This window comes from Cheilinus undulatus, linkage group 20 (genome assembly GCF_018320785.1).
Source record: "Cheilinus undulatus linkage group 20, ASM1832078v1, whole genome shotgun sequence".
Classification (NCBI taxonomy): Eukaryota; Metazoa; Chordata; class Actinopteri; order Labriformes; family Labridae; genus Cheilinus; species Cheilinus undulatus.
In genome coordinates, this window is record NC_054884.1 from 22,241,055 (window position 1) to 22,260,873 (window position 19,819).

The 19,819-nt window shown below is 40.5% G+C and overlaps 1 protein-coding gene across 3 annotated transcripts in view; it reads right to left on the reverse strand.

Annotated features, from left to right (window-relative positions):
• LOC121528077 (dynamin binding protein) overlaps positions 1-19,819 on the reverse strand; it is a 73,996-nt gene that overhangs the window by 25,679 nt on the left and 28,498 nt on the right. For 2 of the 3 annotated variants that reach the window (XM_041815227.1, XM_041815226.1), the window contains exon 4: positions 16,893-19,115. In XM_041815227.1, the coding sequence (XP_041671161.1) occupies positions 16,893-19,115 (2,223 nt within the window). Of the gene's footprint in view, positions 1-2,691; positions 4,536-16,892; positions 19,116-19,819 lie in introns of those variants that run through there. The other variant, XM_041815228.1, reaches the window with a different exon arrangement.

Here is a 19,819-nt window from a genome sequence, read left to right on the forward strand (position 1 = left end):
CTCTGTTGCTATATGTGCGCAGAGACTCAAACTAAATTCACTGTGGAAATTAAAAACTAAAATTAGAAGAGTAACTGCTGCATGCATGTCAGGTTAAATATTGATTAGCAGCTGTTATTTACTGGCCTCTGAAGAAGGTCTTATTTTTAATACTGGATTAAGGAGGGCAACAAAGGCCCTCAAACTGTGTTAAGGGCCATCTCAGAAAGCCTCGTCCATCACCTCAATGTCACTGAATCACAGCGTAAGCCCAATGAGCGCTGCAACAAGATTCCCTATAATGTTTTTAGCCATGCAATCAAATGCTTAAGTCAGGGCAAACCCCTGACAGAGCTGAAACAGTTTAACAAGATTAAAGGATGACAAGACAGCGCACAGCCAAGCGAGCATGTGTGTATGTGTTTTTTTTAAAAATGGCGTCATCTTTGAAATAAGCCCTGCAGAGTCTTGCGCCCATGCACTCATACACGTCCTGCAGTGAAGGAGTCAGGCTAGTGCCGGCCACCGCCTGGCACCAGACAGACCCCCGCCATCCACTCACCATGCTGACGCTAGGGATTAATACTCGGACTCCTGGAAGGGCAGCATGGTGGGGGCCAGTGTTTACTATGTGTGTTGAAGTGGCTGTGCGCGTATGACTGGTGTGCGTGAGTTTCTAGGTGACTGGGGGAGGGGTTGAGGGGCGCCACCTGCTTCTTTTCAGACACAATAAAGTCGGTCAGAGAAGTGCTCTCTCTTTCCTTGATTCCTCAGGAAACAGACCTTCTCACGGATGCTAAGTTGTCTGGTTCCTTATCATCCTAACACCTCATTTAAACTCCTATTTGGCAACCACTTCTATCTGAATCTTTCCAAGTATCAACAAGTGATAACTACATGATTATGGGGAGGGAACATAAACCTCACTTGTCACAGTTTAAAACTAAGGCTGCTATAAAAACACCCTCAAAACTTAAGTTTTGTTGGAAAACAACCTCCACAAATCTGAGGATTTTCTGAGAAATACAGAGCATTTCAATGTTTATGAAAATGTTTATTTCTCAGCCTCACTAGCAAGCTTTATCAGTTGGCTTTAACTTTAAATAACCAACTTTGCCCTAAATTTCATCAACAAATTATAGAATCCTTGGTCAAATAAAAATCTTTGCTTCTCGTGAGGTTAAAGCCTATATTTTCAAGAGGATCTGAGCACACCAAGCCTCATGCCTCCCAAGATCTTTGTTTTTCCCCTCCTCAGGTTGGGAACCATTGGCCTAGAATGTAGCATATCTTATGAAATATTTCATTCAAAGACATATTCACAGCCAAAAAACTGAGCTAAATTGTTCTGTCATGTAATGTAGAACCATATTTCAGTTGAATAGCAGGAATCATATTCATATTGTGGCAAAACTAGATCAACAAGTTCCTTTTAACCAAACAAACTCCCTGGACAGCCATGAATCTTGTGAAAACTACTGTTTGCTAAGCTAGTTAGCATCTTGATCACTAAGCTATCACACTGTCATCTGGTCTCACTGAAGCCAACCAAAAAAGTTAAGGGAAAAATCATGGAGGGAAGGAGTTCTGCAGACAAGTTGGATATCACAAAGATTCCCATTTTCCCAATGGACATCTAGCTGACTTGCCTCCACAACCACACATACATGGAAACATGAGTCAGTCTTATTGTTGATGGTCTTGTTTGCTTCTGTGTCATGAAGATGCATTAGTATTAATTTCTGTCTGTTTAATAATCAGCCAAGATCCCCTCACTGTAATTTTAAAATAGCATAATGATTTATTTTGACCCAAACTCCAGTAAAGCATTGCCATAAAAGTGGAATTGTTTTCAGTTATACAAAGCCCAGGTTTTAGGCTTTAGTAGCTAAGTTCTTTTCTCCATTATTTAGTTTGTGATTTGATCTAAAAGCTATAAGCATAGCTAATACAGCAATATAAAAATCAGCTGTCCTCAGACCTTAGAAACAAAGAGGGACTTTTGCATAAGGCTGTTATCTTTAGATTCATTTGATAGGGTTTGTATACACAACATACTAGAAGATATCACAAAATCAGAGCCACTTATATCTTCCTAAATCTGCTTCTTTTTTAAAATACGTGTCTGACTTAACTAAAAGACTGAAAGAGAAACTGTACAAACTAGTTCTGGGTTCACATAGCATCAGTGATGCAGAGTTCAGCAGCAAACCAGAAAACTGCAGACAGGGACAACAAAAACCAAGAGCCTCTAAAACCAGTTGTGCAAGTTCTTACACCTAACAAATACCTGACAGCTCACTTTCCTGTGTGATAGGTGATACTGACACAAACACAGGTTCCAGCACACACTGGGTAAGGAGGGGAGTTTGGCTAGTCAGCACTTTAAAGCCCCCAGCATTGATTAGAAGATCACCTCTGGAGGTCACCAGTGATAAGACATGAGACACCAAAGACTGTCTACCTCTCTGCTCTGCTTTATCACATAGGGTTGGAATGACAACAGCCCTTGCAAATTGTGGCTTTTGTTTTTCAGATCTGTTAAGCATTTTTTATTCAAGTCTTTCATCTTACTCTTGATGAATGACCTGCTGAGTGATGCAAATCTTCACAACATTGATTAAGAAATGATCACAAACTTTAAGCCCCTCACACTGTGCAAATACAGCATCTGGAGCACCCTCTCTCACATGACAATATCCTTGTGTTTACCTTGTTTTTGCTTCCTGGTCGTGGCAAACTGGGAGTTTCGTAGAGAGCTTGGGGCTGTCTTCCTGTAGAAGCTGTTCCGATCTAGCGAGCCCACGTAAACAGGCTTTTGACGCCGCTTTGAACCCATGCTACTGGCGCTTGACTCGTACCCTTTTTCCCGTTCATCACTGAGTTGGTATATCCCAGGATCCTCAAAAGAGTGGATTTCCCTCAGCGCCAACTTCTTATTCTGCTGTTCAACCCATTCCTCGCAGTGTGTCTTGCGATCTTTTTTAGGGAATTCTTCGTATCGCGAGTCAACGGAAATCGAGCGTAAATCTCGATATCTATCTCTACCCTTGTTGTGGGAACGATCGGCATCTCTCGTTTCATAGTGGTCCGAGTTCCGTCTCTCGTAGTGGTCCCTTGCTTTGTATTGGTCCCTCCTTCTGTGGTCTTCATCTCTCCTATCACTACCCGTATCCCTGTACCTGTTATAGTGGTCTCGCTCCTTGTAACCACTGTACTCATCCAGTTCAGAGTCGTACTGCGCCCGGCCTTTACTGGAGTAAGTGTCCTCACCCCTTCGACCATAGGCGTCCCTGTCTTTGTAGTTGTTTTCCCTACGGTTGTATCGATCTTCTGCACGCCTGCTGTAGTATTGGTCCTTATGTCTTTGTTCTTCATAGTACCGGTCATCTTCTCTGCGCTGGTAGTGCTCCTTTTCTCTATAACTCTCTTTTGAATCATAATAATCCTGATCATGGTCGTAGTAGTGGTCACTGTCCCTGTAGTCATCTCTCCGGGAGTAACGGTCTTTACGATCGTAGTAGTCTTCGTACTCGCTGTTGTAACTGTCCTGTTCTCTGAGATCATGTCTACGATGTTTCCTGTTGTCATAATATTGTTCCTCTCTGTCATCATAGCGCTCGTTGTATCTCCTGTCATAATGATCCCTGTTCCTGTATTTGTCCCTGTGATCATACTCCTCCAAATCTCTGGGATTCCTGTGATCATAACGTTCATTATGGTCATTTTCTCTCACCCAGTCATCTCTTCTCCTCTGGTCCTCGTTCAGTCTACCATATTCTTCTTGTGTCCTGAAATCATGGTGTTCCTTTTCTTTTGGCACTCTGTTGTAGTCCTGGGATGTGTAATCCTCAGGGCCTTGGTAAAAAATATTCTTTCCTTTCCATTCAGATATCCTCACATCAAGGTGACCATCCTCTGAACCAGGGTGGAAGTAAACATCCTGGCCTGCTTTCTGGTGGCACACGTTGCCAGGTCTAATTTGGGCTTGGGGGTCCCATTGTGCCGGCCATGGAGTTGGCATATGCACAGGAGGTGGCATCGGCCCGCCTGCAGGAACCATCACGCCACTATGAACTGGCACGTGAACTGGAACTGGGTTAACAGGGCTTGCAACCATGACTGGTCCCTGTGGCTGTCCTGGAGGGGCTACTCCATACCCGGGGTATCCCACCTGTTGCTGCTGAAGCTGCAGTTGGTGTAGCTGTTGTATCTGTTGCAGATGGGCCATTCTCTCCCTCTCTCTGGCCCAGCCGGCATCCCCCAGCTCCTCCACACTCTTCCCCCTCCTTACCGGGGCGCCGACTGGATAGTTCCAATCCACAGGACTAAACATGACAGGGTTGCCATAAACCACCGGGCTCTTCATGGCTGCTGAAGTTTAAATCAGCTTACCCGGAGCTGTTGAAGTTTCTCGTTCAACGTGGCGTATTTCCTCTTTCCAAAGTCCTGCATTCCATAACAAAGCACTGTGGGAGACTCCACCTGTCAGGCATATTGTCTGTAACTCTCCCACTTGTTTTCTCTGTCTCCTCTCCACTGCCTCAGCAGGACTGCCCGACCCAAGCACCTCCCAGCCCTGAGTGGAACCAAACCGTGCCCTCCCAAAGGCTATCTCAGCGAATCAGGGAGGGAGAGGGGGAAGCAGGGTGAGTGAAGGTGGAGCCTTCTTGGGTTAATTATTCAGTTGAGTCACATGAGTGGAGGATTAGCCCAACAGCCCCTCCTATTCTTTCAAATGGCTGGTGCTTGTGTTTGCAGGAAAACAGTCTGGCTGAAGATTTTCTCTGATGGAAGATGGAGACAAACTTTAGTCTGCTTTTGACGTGGGGGGGGGCAGGCTTTGGCACCAAATGTTTTCTTTCACTTCCATGAACAATTCACCATCCTTCCTAGTATCCTGTTTCTTTGTTTGGCTATTTCCTGTAGATTTAACTTTAATGTTCAAGAGCAGTGACAAATCCACCAAATATCTGCCCCTAACTCCAGTTTTATAACTTTCAACCCTGGTTCAAAGGCGGCAATGATTGCAGTTGAACTGAAACTGAGCAAGAAACTGACCTCAGTTCATCTGTTCAACTTTGCCCTGACACTGCAGGGAAGAGCGATCATTCCTACGCATGAATACATCCACATGACCAAAGTTTTCTTTTGGAGAAATCATTAATAGAAAGATTGTGAACTGAAAATATGCATAGAGAAAATTAAGTTATTAAATTGTGTCCAAGACCTGTGGAGTGGTTAGAGAGAGATTTTTAGAGCCAGATTAGGCAGGAGCAGCGGCTGATAAAGTAGCTGCTGCTGTGTACAATGAGCTATTGTTAAGGACTGTCCCCTCTCTCAGAAGAGACACGATCTTTCAGTGTGAGAAAAAAACTCCAGCCTATTCATAAAGTGGGAGTATAATATATCCCTCCCCTCCTTCAACTCTCCATGAAATAGGCAGGCATTGAAAGGACAGGTTTAAAGGGCTTACTTACAATCTCATACATGTGATAAACAATTCAAAATCAGTGTAAATGTTATTGTAGCTGCAACTTTTTTTAGTCCTGTTTGGCTCCTGGATTGAGGCAACTGGCTACTAAAACCAATATTACTCATCTCACAAACAAGAAAATATAAACTATTAATTCAATTAACCTGCTTTGTTTGCAAACATCAAATTATCACACACTATGAAAGGCCATAATAATAAGTAAAGCACAAGCAGACCTGAGAAAAGCCACATTGTTTACAACACCCTGTTACTCTATAGGTTCAGCTTGTACCCTTTAGAATAGAGAAAGGTTGTCAATGACAAAAAAGTAAAAAATCTTTTCGCTCCTGTACCCGTGTACATTTTGCCTGGACGTGCACAAACCATTCATTTCTTCACAGAAAAGACATTTTTGTTATATATTGCTAATTAACTGTAATCAACTTAATTGCACAAAGATTTCCATTTCTGTAAGCTAAGGTTCAACACAGAAATCTAACTTGAATGTTGTTCTCTTTTTACATAATGCTGTTTAATTATCAGTGTTGGACATCTCAGCTTTCAGTGACAGAACACAACCGAAACTGCTTTTGTGTACATGTGTCTACAGTAGGAATGTAAAATACAACATTCCTCTCAGCTGCTGTGTTAGCTTATGTTAATCAAGATGTCAGATGCTTGATCAACAAAGAAAACATCTTTAAAAAAAAATTGTTTGTGTGATTTCCTGGAATAAGGTCACGTATCAGTAGGTGTCTGCTGCCAAAGTTGCCCAGGTTGTGAGACAGACTGAGGGAAACCTGATGCTGAAACAGATCCTCCAAACAGTGTTAAAAAGAGCAGACTGTGGTGTCACTGAGGCTGACGGAGGTCTTAAATGTTGGGTTTAAACTCTCAAAAAGGGTGAAGGTCAAAGAGCTTAAAAATGAAAAGAAAAAACACAAAGCAATGCTGGAAACAGAGAGGCCCGTGGTAAAGTGTGAGAACAGAGACTTTGCCAGTCACATTTGAAATAATTCACAAAAGCTTGATTATGTTTGACAACACTTTATACCAACTATGATATAACACTGTAATGCATACTGTTGAGACAAATCTTTGACAAACAATTAATGCACTTCAGAACATATAGTGATTTCTAACTAGGAATGAAAATCACAAATAGCAGGGCAAACTAGAGTTATGACTGTTTAAACATTTCTGGCGAGACAAAATGGCAACTCTTGACTTTGTTGCCCCACCGAGGCCACGCCCTCTGACAAAAAGCCTTTTTTTTATTTTTTACAAAGCTAAATCCACTTCTTTAGTCCTTCCTGACACAAATTTGAAGTGGGTATCTTGGATATTTTTTAAACTGTAGCTTGCACCATAAACCTTGACATTTCCTGTCACCTCTAGGTGGCGCTTTGATCTGTAAAAAATCTAACCATATGAATGGGTGCAGGCCATGATCGTCAATATACCTGAGCAATATCAGTCCAATTGGACAATGCAGAGCTGAGTTATAAACTACTTCCTGTTTACCAGAGAAATATGCAAATTTGAGGGCTCGCCATGGCCACACCTTTTGACTAATGAGAAAACACCGAATAACTTTTCATCCTCCATGTCTCATGTACCTCTGTGCCGAAGTACAAGTCGATCGGATGACATCCCTTAGAGGAGTTAATCCAGTTATGACCCTTGAAAAGGCCAAAAACAGCCCCTTTTTTGCATATTTATTCAAAATGGCGGCTTTCCTGTTGGAGATAGAGTGTAGGCCCAAGAGGCTTTTTTGTAGATCTCCCCAAGCCGCATCTGCACACAAAATTTCATGAATCTATGACAAAGTCAAAGGAGGGGGCTTTAACTTTGATAACTGTTAGGGGTGCTATTTTTGCTATTGTGAATTTTCATATTGGAGACCCAAAAAAAGGTCCAAATTTTTGCGAGACCGGACGCACGTGCAGAGTTTCCTGCGAATTCATAAATGTTAAGGGCCTCAAAAGTCCATGCAATGACGGCAAATGATAACTAAAATAATCCTAGCAAATACAATTAGGTCCTCGCACCACTCGGCGCTAGAGCCCTAATATTGACACAATATGGTAAAACCACACTATACAATACCATGCCATACCAAGGGTGGGGAATCCCTAACAAACTATGAAAAACACAGGACAAAACACATCACAACATGTCAACACAAGAAAGGGCACAAGAGAACCTGGCATGGCACAACAATACGTTGCCATATGATAAAATGCCTTATAATGCGATAAGGAGCAGTACAATGCATTGTATTCCAATTCGACCCGAAATGACACAATAATACGATATGTTATGACAAAATACATAATGATACAATACAATATGATATGATATGCTACAATATGACGAAATACAATACAATACGATAGGATCTGATGCTAGGGGTCTGAATCTCTCCTTTTTAAGACGATTTGATTCAAATCTTGATTCACAGGTTATGATTCGATTCACTGAAGATTCATTAAAATACAGAATGATTCGGTCTGATCCAATCTGATTTGGTTTGGCCCAATTCGATCCAGTACAATCTGTTTATAGAATCAAAAAACTTCTTGCTTTAACAAAAATTAGAAAAAAAGGGGAAAAAATAAAATTTCATAATAATCTAAATTGATTTGATCTTATTTATAAAAGAGACTAAATCCTTGGCCTCCTGTGCTAAAATTCTGAAATCATGTTTGACAAAGTTTTCATCACATATATGCCCAGGTGTCTTACTTTGACAGTTAGTTGGGAGATAAATATTAAAATGAATTTTTATTGGTACATGTTCATACTTCTGTACTTGTAAATTCCTAAGCATTATTAATTCTGATAACAGTTAAAACTAAATATCAAATTTTCCCAAGGAGTACAAATTAAAAGGAATTTAAAATCATAAGGAGATTTGGATAGACAGAGCTCTGTGTGTCTGCTAGTACAGGAGAAGGGGTTGTATTCAAAACAGTAAAATAAAAACTGCTTTCTATACACTTTTCTTCCTTCATAATTTCTCTTACAGTGAGTATTCAGTCTACACGTATTATGTTATTAAATGAGACGGGATGACAACATGTTGCGGTATCATTATTTTTGCCCACCCCTAGTTTTAAGTTTCAGTTTCATTAATTTACAAGTCTAGAGCATTTCCAGCAAACACTATCAATGACAGTATCAAACTTAGAGAGTTGTGGCTGAATTCTATCTGTGGTAAATGATTCGATTAAAAGGATCAAGCTATTACACTTGAAGAGATTTGTCAGATGTAAAAAACTAATTTATCAAGACATTATCTTGATTATTCAATCTGCAGGTTTTCCTTCATTTTGTGCTAATCTCAGATAACTTGTTTCAGAAATAGCATAGTTTTTGGATTGATTCGTTTTATTCTTTTCACCAAGTCCTACAGCAATGCACAAAAACAGTGTGACATGCAAATCTCCATCCCCCCACGTCAAACTCAAACTCCCTCACTTAGCAAACCGGTCCCTCTAGTATGTGCCGAGTATTATTTGAACTTTACACTGAAAAAGTTGTCTAAGAACATTACTCTCACTCTATTTGCATGTCATGTGATGAATTCTTTCTGTTCTGAGTCTAACATTAACTCCTCTTTTAGCTTCTACAGGGTCTAAAAGACACCTCTGTACAGCACCGTTCATGCAAAGCCCCCATGTTGAAATAACTCCCAGCCTTACAACAATAAGCTCCCATTGTCTTTCAAATGTTACACTAGTGAACACACCCTGCTGAACCACAGAGAGAGCTCACTCCTGTGAGTGTGTGTGCATAGCGAAAGAATGACAAACACATTTTTGCAACAAAGATCCTGAGACTATTTACATATCTGTCTATGAGCTTATCATTAACAAGGAAGAAGACGGAAGACATAATTTCCTGTAAATAAGTGTGGCTGAAAGCTTTTATGTCTGACTTAAGACTTAATTATTTCCACATATCAAATATTCCGTAGTAGAAGCAGCTTTGGCTGGTTTGTCTTCCACATGCCTGATCTCAACTCATGAAATCTTGTCACAATCTTGGTCTATTTCCACATCAAACAGTGCAACAAATACCGAGAGAAAAACACAGATTGCATAACTGATTTCATGACTTTGAAAAGTGGGTGTGAGAACCTGTGCAGTGTCAGGACTGAATGGAAACTATGTGGTTGTCACGACCCTCAGAGGCACCTGTAGCCTTCCCTCAGGCAGATTTTTTTCATTGGCAGACGTAAAGATCAGATTTAGTCACTAACTTTAGCTGGTGATAGATATCAGGAAATGAGTCATTTAAATGCAACAAAATAGAAGCAACAAACACAGGATTATTAACTGTTTCTGCTATCATAACAAACAAGATTAAAGGAAATGCATCCAATTATAACTGCTGGAATCATCCAGTTGTAATGAGATTATATTAGCAAGATAAGTTTAAAGTAGGTGAACAATAGCCTCAACTGTGAAGTCTGATAATCTGCTTTTGATCCTTCAAAAAGTTGGTTTAATGAGAAAAAGCATGAACTGCTTGAGTTTAGTTTATTCATTCTTAGCCCCTTATTTACATTTCAAGTACATACTTTAATCAGTGTTGTAGTGGTACATGCAGAAGTGTACACTTAATCTATATATTCTTTACTGGGTAAACTTTATTAAAACTTGATGCGTATGTATTCTTTTAAAATCATGATTTGAAACATAAAGTACAATGGCGTATTAGGGTCACCTTAAGAGATACAAAATAAAGAGGATCCGTTAACTCTACAAAAGTCTATTTTTTGAGATTACAAAGTTGTATATTTACAAGAAACCAAACTCATTATGTGGGTGATAAAAGTTGTAAACTATAAAGAAAAACTCTGAAACTTTAAGTTTAAAAAGTCATAAATTTATGACATTATAAACTCAATATTTACAAGATACCAAACTGAATACAGTGGTTTGTTCACCAAAGTTTATGGAAATGTTTCCTCTAAATCCAGATGATAATGATAATGTGATGATTCTGGGCTAGAATCACATGCATTTTCCGATTGATCAGTCCTTGTAGACATATTATTTGATTCAATTCTTGAGTTCAGGAAAAAACCTTTATCTGGTCTCATTTTCTGAACTTCATAATCTCATAAATTCTTAATTTGGTCCACATAAATTTATATTTTTTAAAGTAAACACAAAGTCTCATAAATAAACTACTTTTTAAACCTGAAAAATTTGAGTTTTTTTCCTCAAAACTAGCAGATCCTCTTTATTCTTTATTTTTAGAGAGGCCTTTATCCACCATTGTAAAAATGAATAGTTTACTCATGGATCTCAGGAACAGGTGTGTTTATGTCAGGTTTTTTGAATGAAAACAGTTACAATTGATGTGGAGGAGAAAAAAAGACTGGGGAAACACAGCCATATAACCTGCTCTACACCACTGACCTTGACCATTGATGTATACCTCTTGTTTGATGCCCACCTATGATGACATAATCTATAGGTCCTTTGAAGTACAAGGTACCAGGCACCAAATATCCAGAATAAACTTAAATATATGTTAAAGGGTCTATATTTTTATGGTCTTTGTCAAATTGACATAACAAGGGGAAAAGGAAAACTAAAAATCACATTTATCACTCAGATTATCAACATCTCACTTATGAATGTAGAGTAGTAGTAGCAAATTCTGGATCTGTCAGAGCAGCCTGTCCGGCAAACCCATGCCACTTTCAAAGTCACTTAAATCTCCATTCTTCTCCAGCCTGATTCTCGGGTTGGACTTAAATAATGTAGTCCTAACTGATGTCAGGGAGGTAGGTGGAACTGTCCGTCTGTCTATCTAACATGTCTAAATGTATTTGGTTGCTACCATGATTTCATATTTGCATCACTGAGCAGTTAAACAGGTGAACCAATTAAAGTGGTGAATTTCTATTACGCTTTTAATTGATTTCTTTCTGCTTGTTTTTGCTCTCCTCCTGACCAGCTATGGCAAGAGTCTGATGCACCAGCTTGCTCCACTGATAGTGAACAGAGATAACGGCTACCTGGGGCAGCACCTAACTACTACGTCATATGTTTTGTTGTTCTGACTGGTCTGTAATTTGAGTAACAAAACATTTGTCCAATCACCCTTCACTGTAAAACGCAACATCAATTTTACCCAGAAACACTGAGTTTTTTGTAACCTATTCTAAATACTTACTATAAACAAGTTACTTGTACTTCTTGACCATAACAGCAAAAGGGCTCAAATTACTTTAGTTTACTTGGTTTAAACAAATTAAGTTAAAAAGGGGGTAAAATGGAGATGTGTTTACTTAAAAATCCAAAACAGCGATTTCAACTCTATTTTTCAGGGGTGATGGAACTCATTTTAGTTTTAAGTGAACAGTACTCAGACAATTTAAGTTTCTTTGTTATTACTCAAATTATTTGAGTTATGACAAATCTGCAGTTTTCCCAGAATGCTTTTGAGCACTAAACCTCTATTTTTAATCTCAAAGAGGTTTTCTTCTGGTTAAATAAAGGTTAAATAAAATAAATAAATGAAATGCACCATGAGTAAAGTTGCTGTCTCAATTACATAGGGGGGTGATGTTAATGTTATTAATGTCTATGAATGTTGGTTGGCACACGGACATTATTGAAATACCAACTAGTGGACAGTGGATCACTAACAGCCATTGTTGCGAATGGTTGCACAGTTAGTCCATCTCAGGTGAAATGATAACTTTAAAAAACTTCTACAGGGGTGCAGGTGGCTGGGTGGTTGGGGCGCGCCCCATGTGCACGGACGGCCCGGGTTCGGGTCCGGCCTGGGGCCCTTTGCCGCATGTCTCTCCCCCGCTCTCGTCCCTGCTTCCGACTCTGTCCACTGTCCTCCTCTATTGAATGGGGGCACAAAAATGCCCAAAATAAACTTAAAGAAAAAAAAATGTTTAAAAACTTTTACAGAGAGTACTACTATCTGACGTTCTAAGGTAATCAGTTGACTATGATATTTTGAGTGCTATGAACTTATTGGTGTTTACAGTGCACTAAAAAGTATTGCACACTCAAAGTAGATAATTTAGCCTAAGTCCTGCAAGCTTAAATTAACATTTAAATCTCAGGTTTGAGCACTTAAATAATCCTTTTTAAACTAGTAGTGAATACTTAAATGGTTCATGTAGAACAAGTACTGCACACTAAAAATAAACATGTTTTTTAACTCACAAAAGTCAAGTGTAGTTTACTTTTTAATTTTTGAGGCAAGAGTTTCCTTTGTTTTTTTTTAAGTAAGCTCAACTAATTTTGTTTTACAGTGCTCAAGTTTTCTGAGAGGTTCTTTCCTACCTAACATGTATGGACTGTTGCCCTGATAAATGTGAAATACATACATCCCATGCAATGGTTATATGAAACAGTCTATCTGGTGTGTCCCATCAAATCAAAATTTTAATAATTCTGATTACCAAGCTTTTAAAAGTAAACATCCTCTTCTTAAAAACACAGAAGCAAATGCAATTTGTCAAGTCATTCACATTTCTACAGCCATGTAGGTGGTTGTTCTTTAGCAAGGCACTAAACATCCCAAAAAACCTGCATGACTTAATGCAAGCAAGCAGGAATCATGTTCAATCTCTCATTAAAAGTAACATCTAAAATAAACAATACTGTCTTTCATTCAACAAAAGGTCTGACAATCTTTACTTCAAGCCTACCTGCCACACTGTTTGCATCCCGACTGAGTCCAAACAGCATAGAGAAGTGAGCCACGGGCCATGTCACAGCCCTCCACAACCACACTTTCGGCCTCACTCTAGAGTGGGCCATGCTTCTGTCTGCCTCCCCCAAAGCAAAATCCTCCAAAACCCACACCTAATATAATCCTTCTTACTCCTTTTGAAGAGGAGCTGATGGATGAGGAAAAGCATTAAAGGTGCAGAGTGAGAAAACTCTGGAAATTTGGATAGAGGGAAATGGAGAGGGACTTCAAGGGAGCAAGGAGGATGGAAAAAGAGACAGAGGCCTGTGTGCATTGCTTACCCTCTTGTGATATGTGGAATGCACTTCGTACCTACGTGAAAAGAGTTGGGCTGCCTGAGACGGCACTGTAAAGCAGACAGTAGAGATGCCAAAACAAATCTGAGATAATTAGATCTTTTCTCTGTTGAAGTACTTAATTTGTTAACAACTTATGATAGGACTTAATGAAGAAAATCTTAGTCTTTGTAAAACCACAGCTATAAATGGATAAATACCCTCAATTTCACGTAATTTCTCCTCTGTTTTGTGTGAAAATTAAATAATAAAAAAAGCTTTGTTTCTTAACTTCTTCAGATTGAAAAGGAAAAAGGGACACCACAATTAAGGCATGAAAAGTAATTTAATTAAACCCAAAGGTGCCTGACCTGTCCTGATCTTGGACAAAATATTTGTCTTTTTATCAACTTAAAATTGCAGCATTTCCTGCAGAATTCCCCCTACTTTTATTAACTCTCATTGTAATCGCACAAAACAAATTCCTCAATGCTTAAACAAACACATACACACAGTTATGATAACCATTCATTTAAATACACAATCCTTCTTCCGTTAATCACTGAGGCAGTAAATAGGGATGTTATGTTTGCATAGTGTGCCAAGGTATTTGAATAACTAGTGTTCCTGCATGTGTGTGTGTGTGTGTGTGTGTCCAAGAGGAAATCTGCTAAGCACCCATGGCTCCTTTTTAGATTCCTGCTATATTACATTTTGTCTCCTGTGACTCACCTGCAGGCATCAGAAGGAAACTATGACATCCAGTTGTGTTTTCTTTGGAACAGTGGTTTCAGTGCAAAATTGTTCAGTTCACTATGAAACCTTAAAATCAGTAAATCATCACATTGCAAAGATGCAACTTCACACATTACTTAAAAGTGAAAACTGATTGCAGATCCATCCCTAGATACCAGGCATTTTATTAACAGACTCACCATTGCAGCAAACTCCCAGGTTTCAGCTCTGAATCATGTATCCCACTGCACAACCTCTATAATTTTAGTCCAGTTTGGGGTGTACTAGTTTAGCTCAGCTGGTAAAGCAGGCCCCCATATACAGAGGCTACAATCCTCAGTGCACTGTTGGCAGGTTTGAATCATAATCCTGGTGCTGTTAAGTGGGTGTCTCTTTCTCCCTTATATTTCCCATTTGTCTTCCTGTCTTAGGGCAAAAGGCCCCAAAAAATCTTTAAAGATATAGTTTAGGGTTTATCCAATGTACCAGTTCTAGTGCACCTAGATGGCCTAGGGCTCAAGGGCCTAAAGCTAGTGTGTTAAAGCTAACTATGACCTTTCACAAACAACCGGAAGGCCACCCTATCAAAATAAAAAACCCTACAATCTTATTGGAGGACTTATCAGTGTGCTCTACTGGATGTTACAGTTCCACTTAAACCACCAGAAAAAAATAATTTATATAACTTTTGTGCTAGAAAGTGTGTCATTTTCTCATCCTACATTTAATGCTTCAGGTATTCCTAATATTTCATTTGAAGTGAAGTTTGATGTGACGTAAGGCTGGGCGATATATTGAGTATGCTTGATGTATTGCGGCTTTTGCCATGCACGATGTATAAAATGACTATATCGCGAACATCGAGTATAAATTATGTGGAAGTTTGGAGCTGTCAGCATACATTTCTTGCTGGAGTTTTGCTTTTCCCATTGCCCCTGAACGCATCTCTCACAGCAGAAAGCTCAAGCTATAGTTGTAGATAATGTCAAGTCATCTTTTATGGGGATCAGAAAAGGTGTTTTTTACCAGACAAAACATTGAACCCTATGCTGCACTGTTAACATTAGATGATATAGCCACTGAATGTGTTCAACAATTCAAATACCTGGGTATCTGGTTGGATCAGGATTTGTCTTTTAGATCACATATTTCTAGCTTGATAAAGAAAATTAGGCTTCAACTTGGTTTTCTTTATAGGAACAAATCCTGTCTGACATTGTCAAACAGAAAAAAGATTGTCCAGGCTACTGTTCTGCCACTTTTAGATTATGGCGACACTCTCTATGCACATGCAACTGCTTCTGTCTTGAAGCCTTTGGATGCTCTGTATCACAGTGCCCTTTAATTTATCAGTGGTGATAGATTTTGAACTCATCATTGTGTCTTGTATCATTCTGTTGGCTGGCCATCACTGAAGCAGCATAGTATTCTGTTTATTTACAGAGCACTCATTGCTAAACTCCCTCCTTACCTGACTTCACTACTGTCTATAAACATTTCAACCCATGCAACCAGATCCCAAACTGGATCACTTTAAAAACACCCAGGTTTAGAACTGAATGGGGTAAGACTGCTTTTAGTGTTGGTGCACCTACTATGTGGAACAATTTCCAGTTGACAGCTAAGCTGCCCTCTCTTGTTTCTTATGATGTTTTTAAAGTGTTAGTGTCTGAACTTCTCAAGGAAAATGACTGTTTTAAAATGTTTTAACAACAGAACTGGCAATGTTTTGTTGTTTTGTAAGTACAGATATGTCTTTTTATGAGCTTGTTTGTAATTGATATTGTTGTTACTGTGTTATTGCTTTCATCTGTTCTGATTCTGTGTAACTGCAGGGCACCCCTGGAAAAGAGACCTCGGTCTCAGTGGGTCCTCCCTGTTAAAATAAAGGATTTAAAAAAAAATAAAATAAAATAAAGTGAAAAATAGGCACGCACTCCAGCAATTAGCCTGTCCCTTGACCTTACAGTGAACTAGGAGAGACAGAAGTTGGGGATTAAATTTACTGTTTTCTGGCACAAATCTCTCTGTTATGATACTCCTTATGACCCTTCAGCCACCATGGCTGAGAGATTTGCGAAATTTGCCTCATACTGAACAAAAACACAGCATTTAACTGGTTGTTAATTTTGAACCAAAGCCGTGACATTACCTAACAACAGACTGTATTGAGATGAACTGCTCAATGATTTTACATTGTAGTAACATTAGGGGGTAGGGGTAAATCCTCTAGTGCTCAGCAACATCAAAGTGCGCTATATTTGCCCTGTTTTAATGTTTTAATGGTCTAAGTCCAAATTCAGTCACACATAGATCCGGGTGTTTTTCCATGTTCACAGCAACCTTATTTCCACAAATCTAGATCGTTTGGACATAAATTTTAGATTTCACTCTACAGGGAGTACATCAAAGTATAATCATTCAGCATGTCTGGAGTTAAAAACAATCAGTGTCAACCACTGGTATGAATTGTGCACAGACCCACAGATGCACATATGCATGGCTAGAGGAGAGAGACATGACCTTATACAGCACTTCTCAAACATAACAGTAAAATTCTTTAGTTCCCCCTAGTTGTAGACCTTAGGTGATTTCCATACCCAAGTCTGTCCTGGTTTCTACACCAGTTGATAAATAAGGGCCAAAATATCTAAAATACACTTCCCACCCCCAGCCTGTATTACCTTGAAGCTGCTGCTGCTCCAGAGCCAGCGTCTCCAGCGTATAGTTGCAGAACTCCAGGTTCTCCAAGGCCTGCATGCGTGCCGTCTCATCCTCCTCTTCCTCCAGCATGGTCCGGAGCTCCTCGGCTGTCTGTGCATACGCCTCCATGTCGTTCTCCACCTCTTGTAGCCGTAACAGCAGCTGGTATTTTTCCTCCTCTTCCCTCTGTCGCTGACTCTCCAACTCCATTGCTCTCTCCAGCTCTTTCTCAGCTTCCAGCTGGCACTGGATTTCATGTTCCTGTGCAGCTGCGAGGTCACCAAACTCAGTTTGTGTGTCGGTTACTTGGTCAAAGACATTTGCATCCACTTCGTCAGGGGTGTAGAAGATGTGGCTGTTGGTGGCTGGAGGAGCAGTGTTTTGTCTTGGGAATCGAGGAGGGGGACGTGGAGGAGGACGGGCAGGTTTATATGCAGGTTGGGATTGGGGACGAATAACTCGAGGGCGAGGAGGAGGAGGGCGAAGGGTTCTGTGTCTTTCTAGAGAGGAGTTAGCAGAGTTGGACTGCAAGAGGTGGGAAACTGGCGAATGTGAGGAACCTCGGATTATATCGTTTTCATCGCTGTAGTCCAAAATGGAAAAGTGGCGCAAGATCTGGGATTGCTGGTTCTGACCCTCAAGAGAAGGTTCCCTTTGAGCACCAGAAGTCACGATGGAATCACTGTGAGATGTTGTCAAGCTTTTCTCAAACTCAAAAAGCTGCTGTGATAACTTGGCTTCCAAGCCACCAGCTGAGGTTGCAAGTGCATCTAAGGTCATAGATGTTAGCGAGAAACCATTGGAGCCATTAGAGCTATGCATCGTTTGACTGGAACGATGAGGCATCTCAGAGCTACCTCTCATCAAATCTGCATCGCTTACACTCGCATGGCGAGTTAGCTTCTTCTGCATGTGGCTCTCAGCAAGGTTAAATAACACCTGCCCAAGACTGGAAGATCCATTATTGGTATTGGTACCATTTGTTGTTGGCCTTTCTTGGAATCTGCTATTTTTAGACCAACCAGGATGAGTTCTAGGAAGGGTCAGACTATGGGTTAGCTTGGGACGTGAGGGCTGATTGTTCCCATTAGTGTAACTACATCTATTTAAAGGTGGACTACTGTTCCTGTGGCTGCGTGCAGGAAGGCTAGGCCGAGCTGGGAGTCTTGGCCTTGCCGGGGGAGTAGATTTGGGTCTCTCTGGCCGACTCTGTACTGGAGCAGGTCTACGTGGTTGAGCCTCAGGCCTGGTGCTCCCATCTCTTTGTCCTCTGTTGGTGCTTTGAGCTTCACTGCTTTTTTTTTCACTTTGCCGCCTCTCCTCCTCTGTCCTCTCAAAGTAGTCAAGGTCCCACACTGTGTGATCCTCATAAGGCCTCCAGTCAGATTCGCTCTCTGATCCATTGGGACATAAAAGACCAGAGCTGTAGTCAGAAGTAGAGCTAGTGTCTTTGTCTTCTTCAGGTTCGATTACATTTGTTTCCTCTGTCTGTTGCTGCTCGTTATCCTCCATTTTGACGAATCGATGAGGAAAAATACCACGTCGCCCGTGCAGCTCCCCCTCCAGCCAACCATCATCCAAAGTGTTAATAAGGCGGATGCGATCTCCCGTATCAAAGTCCAACTCGCCCAGTTCCATCGCCCTGAACTCATACAGGGCCACTACATACACACCACCCTCCTCCTCCTCTTCTATCGCCTCTTTCTGCTCCTCCTCTTTCTGGAAAGTCTCTCCTTCCTCCTCCGTCCCCTCTCCTGCATCATAAGCATCCTCATAGCCAAACTGTTCAGAATCATTGTTCAAATACTGGTAGTCTATGGGCTCCTGAGGTGATCGGAGAGGGCTCAGGAGCTCCACAAAACCCTCTGGGAAGATACCCCGGCGGCCCTCCAGCTCCCCCTGGAACCAGCCTGGCTCAGGCAGACCAGTGATGATGATCAAGTCGCCCTCGCGGAAGTCCAGCTCCTCGTTGAGCTGAGCATGGAGGCTCATAAGAGCCCGGGCTTGACCAAGGGCATAAGGAGGGAGCTCTAAAGCCTGTGCCTGAGCCGACCGTTCAGATAGCTGCCTGGAACGACCCGACAGGTTCAGCTCCTTTACGCATGATGTGGGGAAGAGGCCACGAGCGCCCCAGGCATTACAACCACGCTGCCAGGTGTCTCCCAGGTCTATGGAGCCCCCTGCTTCTCCGACAACCACATCACCTACAAAGACAAAGAATAAGAAAATCACATCACATACTCAAATTAATAAAAGTAATTAATTAAAGAACTTCCCACTTTGTAAGGATTTTGGCAGCCCCGGTGGACAAAACTCTACATCATACTTCTCGCAGGTCTTGTGCACATGCATGTAGAATATCTTTTCAAAAACGTCTCAGATAAAGTAGTAAATAAATAAAAATATCATGCAGCTAATGGCCTTACTTGCTTTTGTAGGTCATATAAAAGCATCCATATTAATTTTTGCTTGTTTATTAAACAATTCTAGGTCTTAGATATTCTATTTTATTATATGATATTTGATTTGTTATTTAACCAAAAAAACAATTTTGCAGCATCCCAACTGGAGTCAACTCATGCACTGGATCTATTTCAAAAGTGCAGCCAGAAGTAAAATATCTCAAGATCACTGATGAACAACAAGTTCACATGGGATTTAAATATGAGATCACATGGTAACTATCCAGTTCAGTGTGACAGTTGCTGTGAACAACTGATTACCTTTCTGAGATTTATTTGCTGTTTACTTCAATATTATTCCATGATTACTTTGCTTCTACTATGTATAAGATCATTAGAAAATTAAAAGGTTTGTGTGATCTAGGCAGGATGTGTGGTATCATATAAAATCCTCTGGTCTTCCTCAAATATGAACTTCTCTCATCACAGATGAAATGTAATGTTGC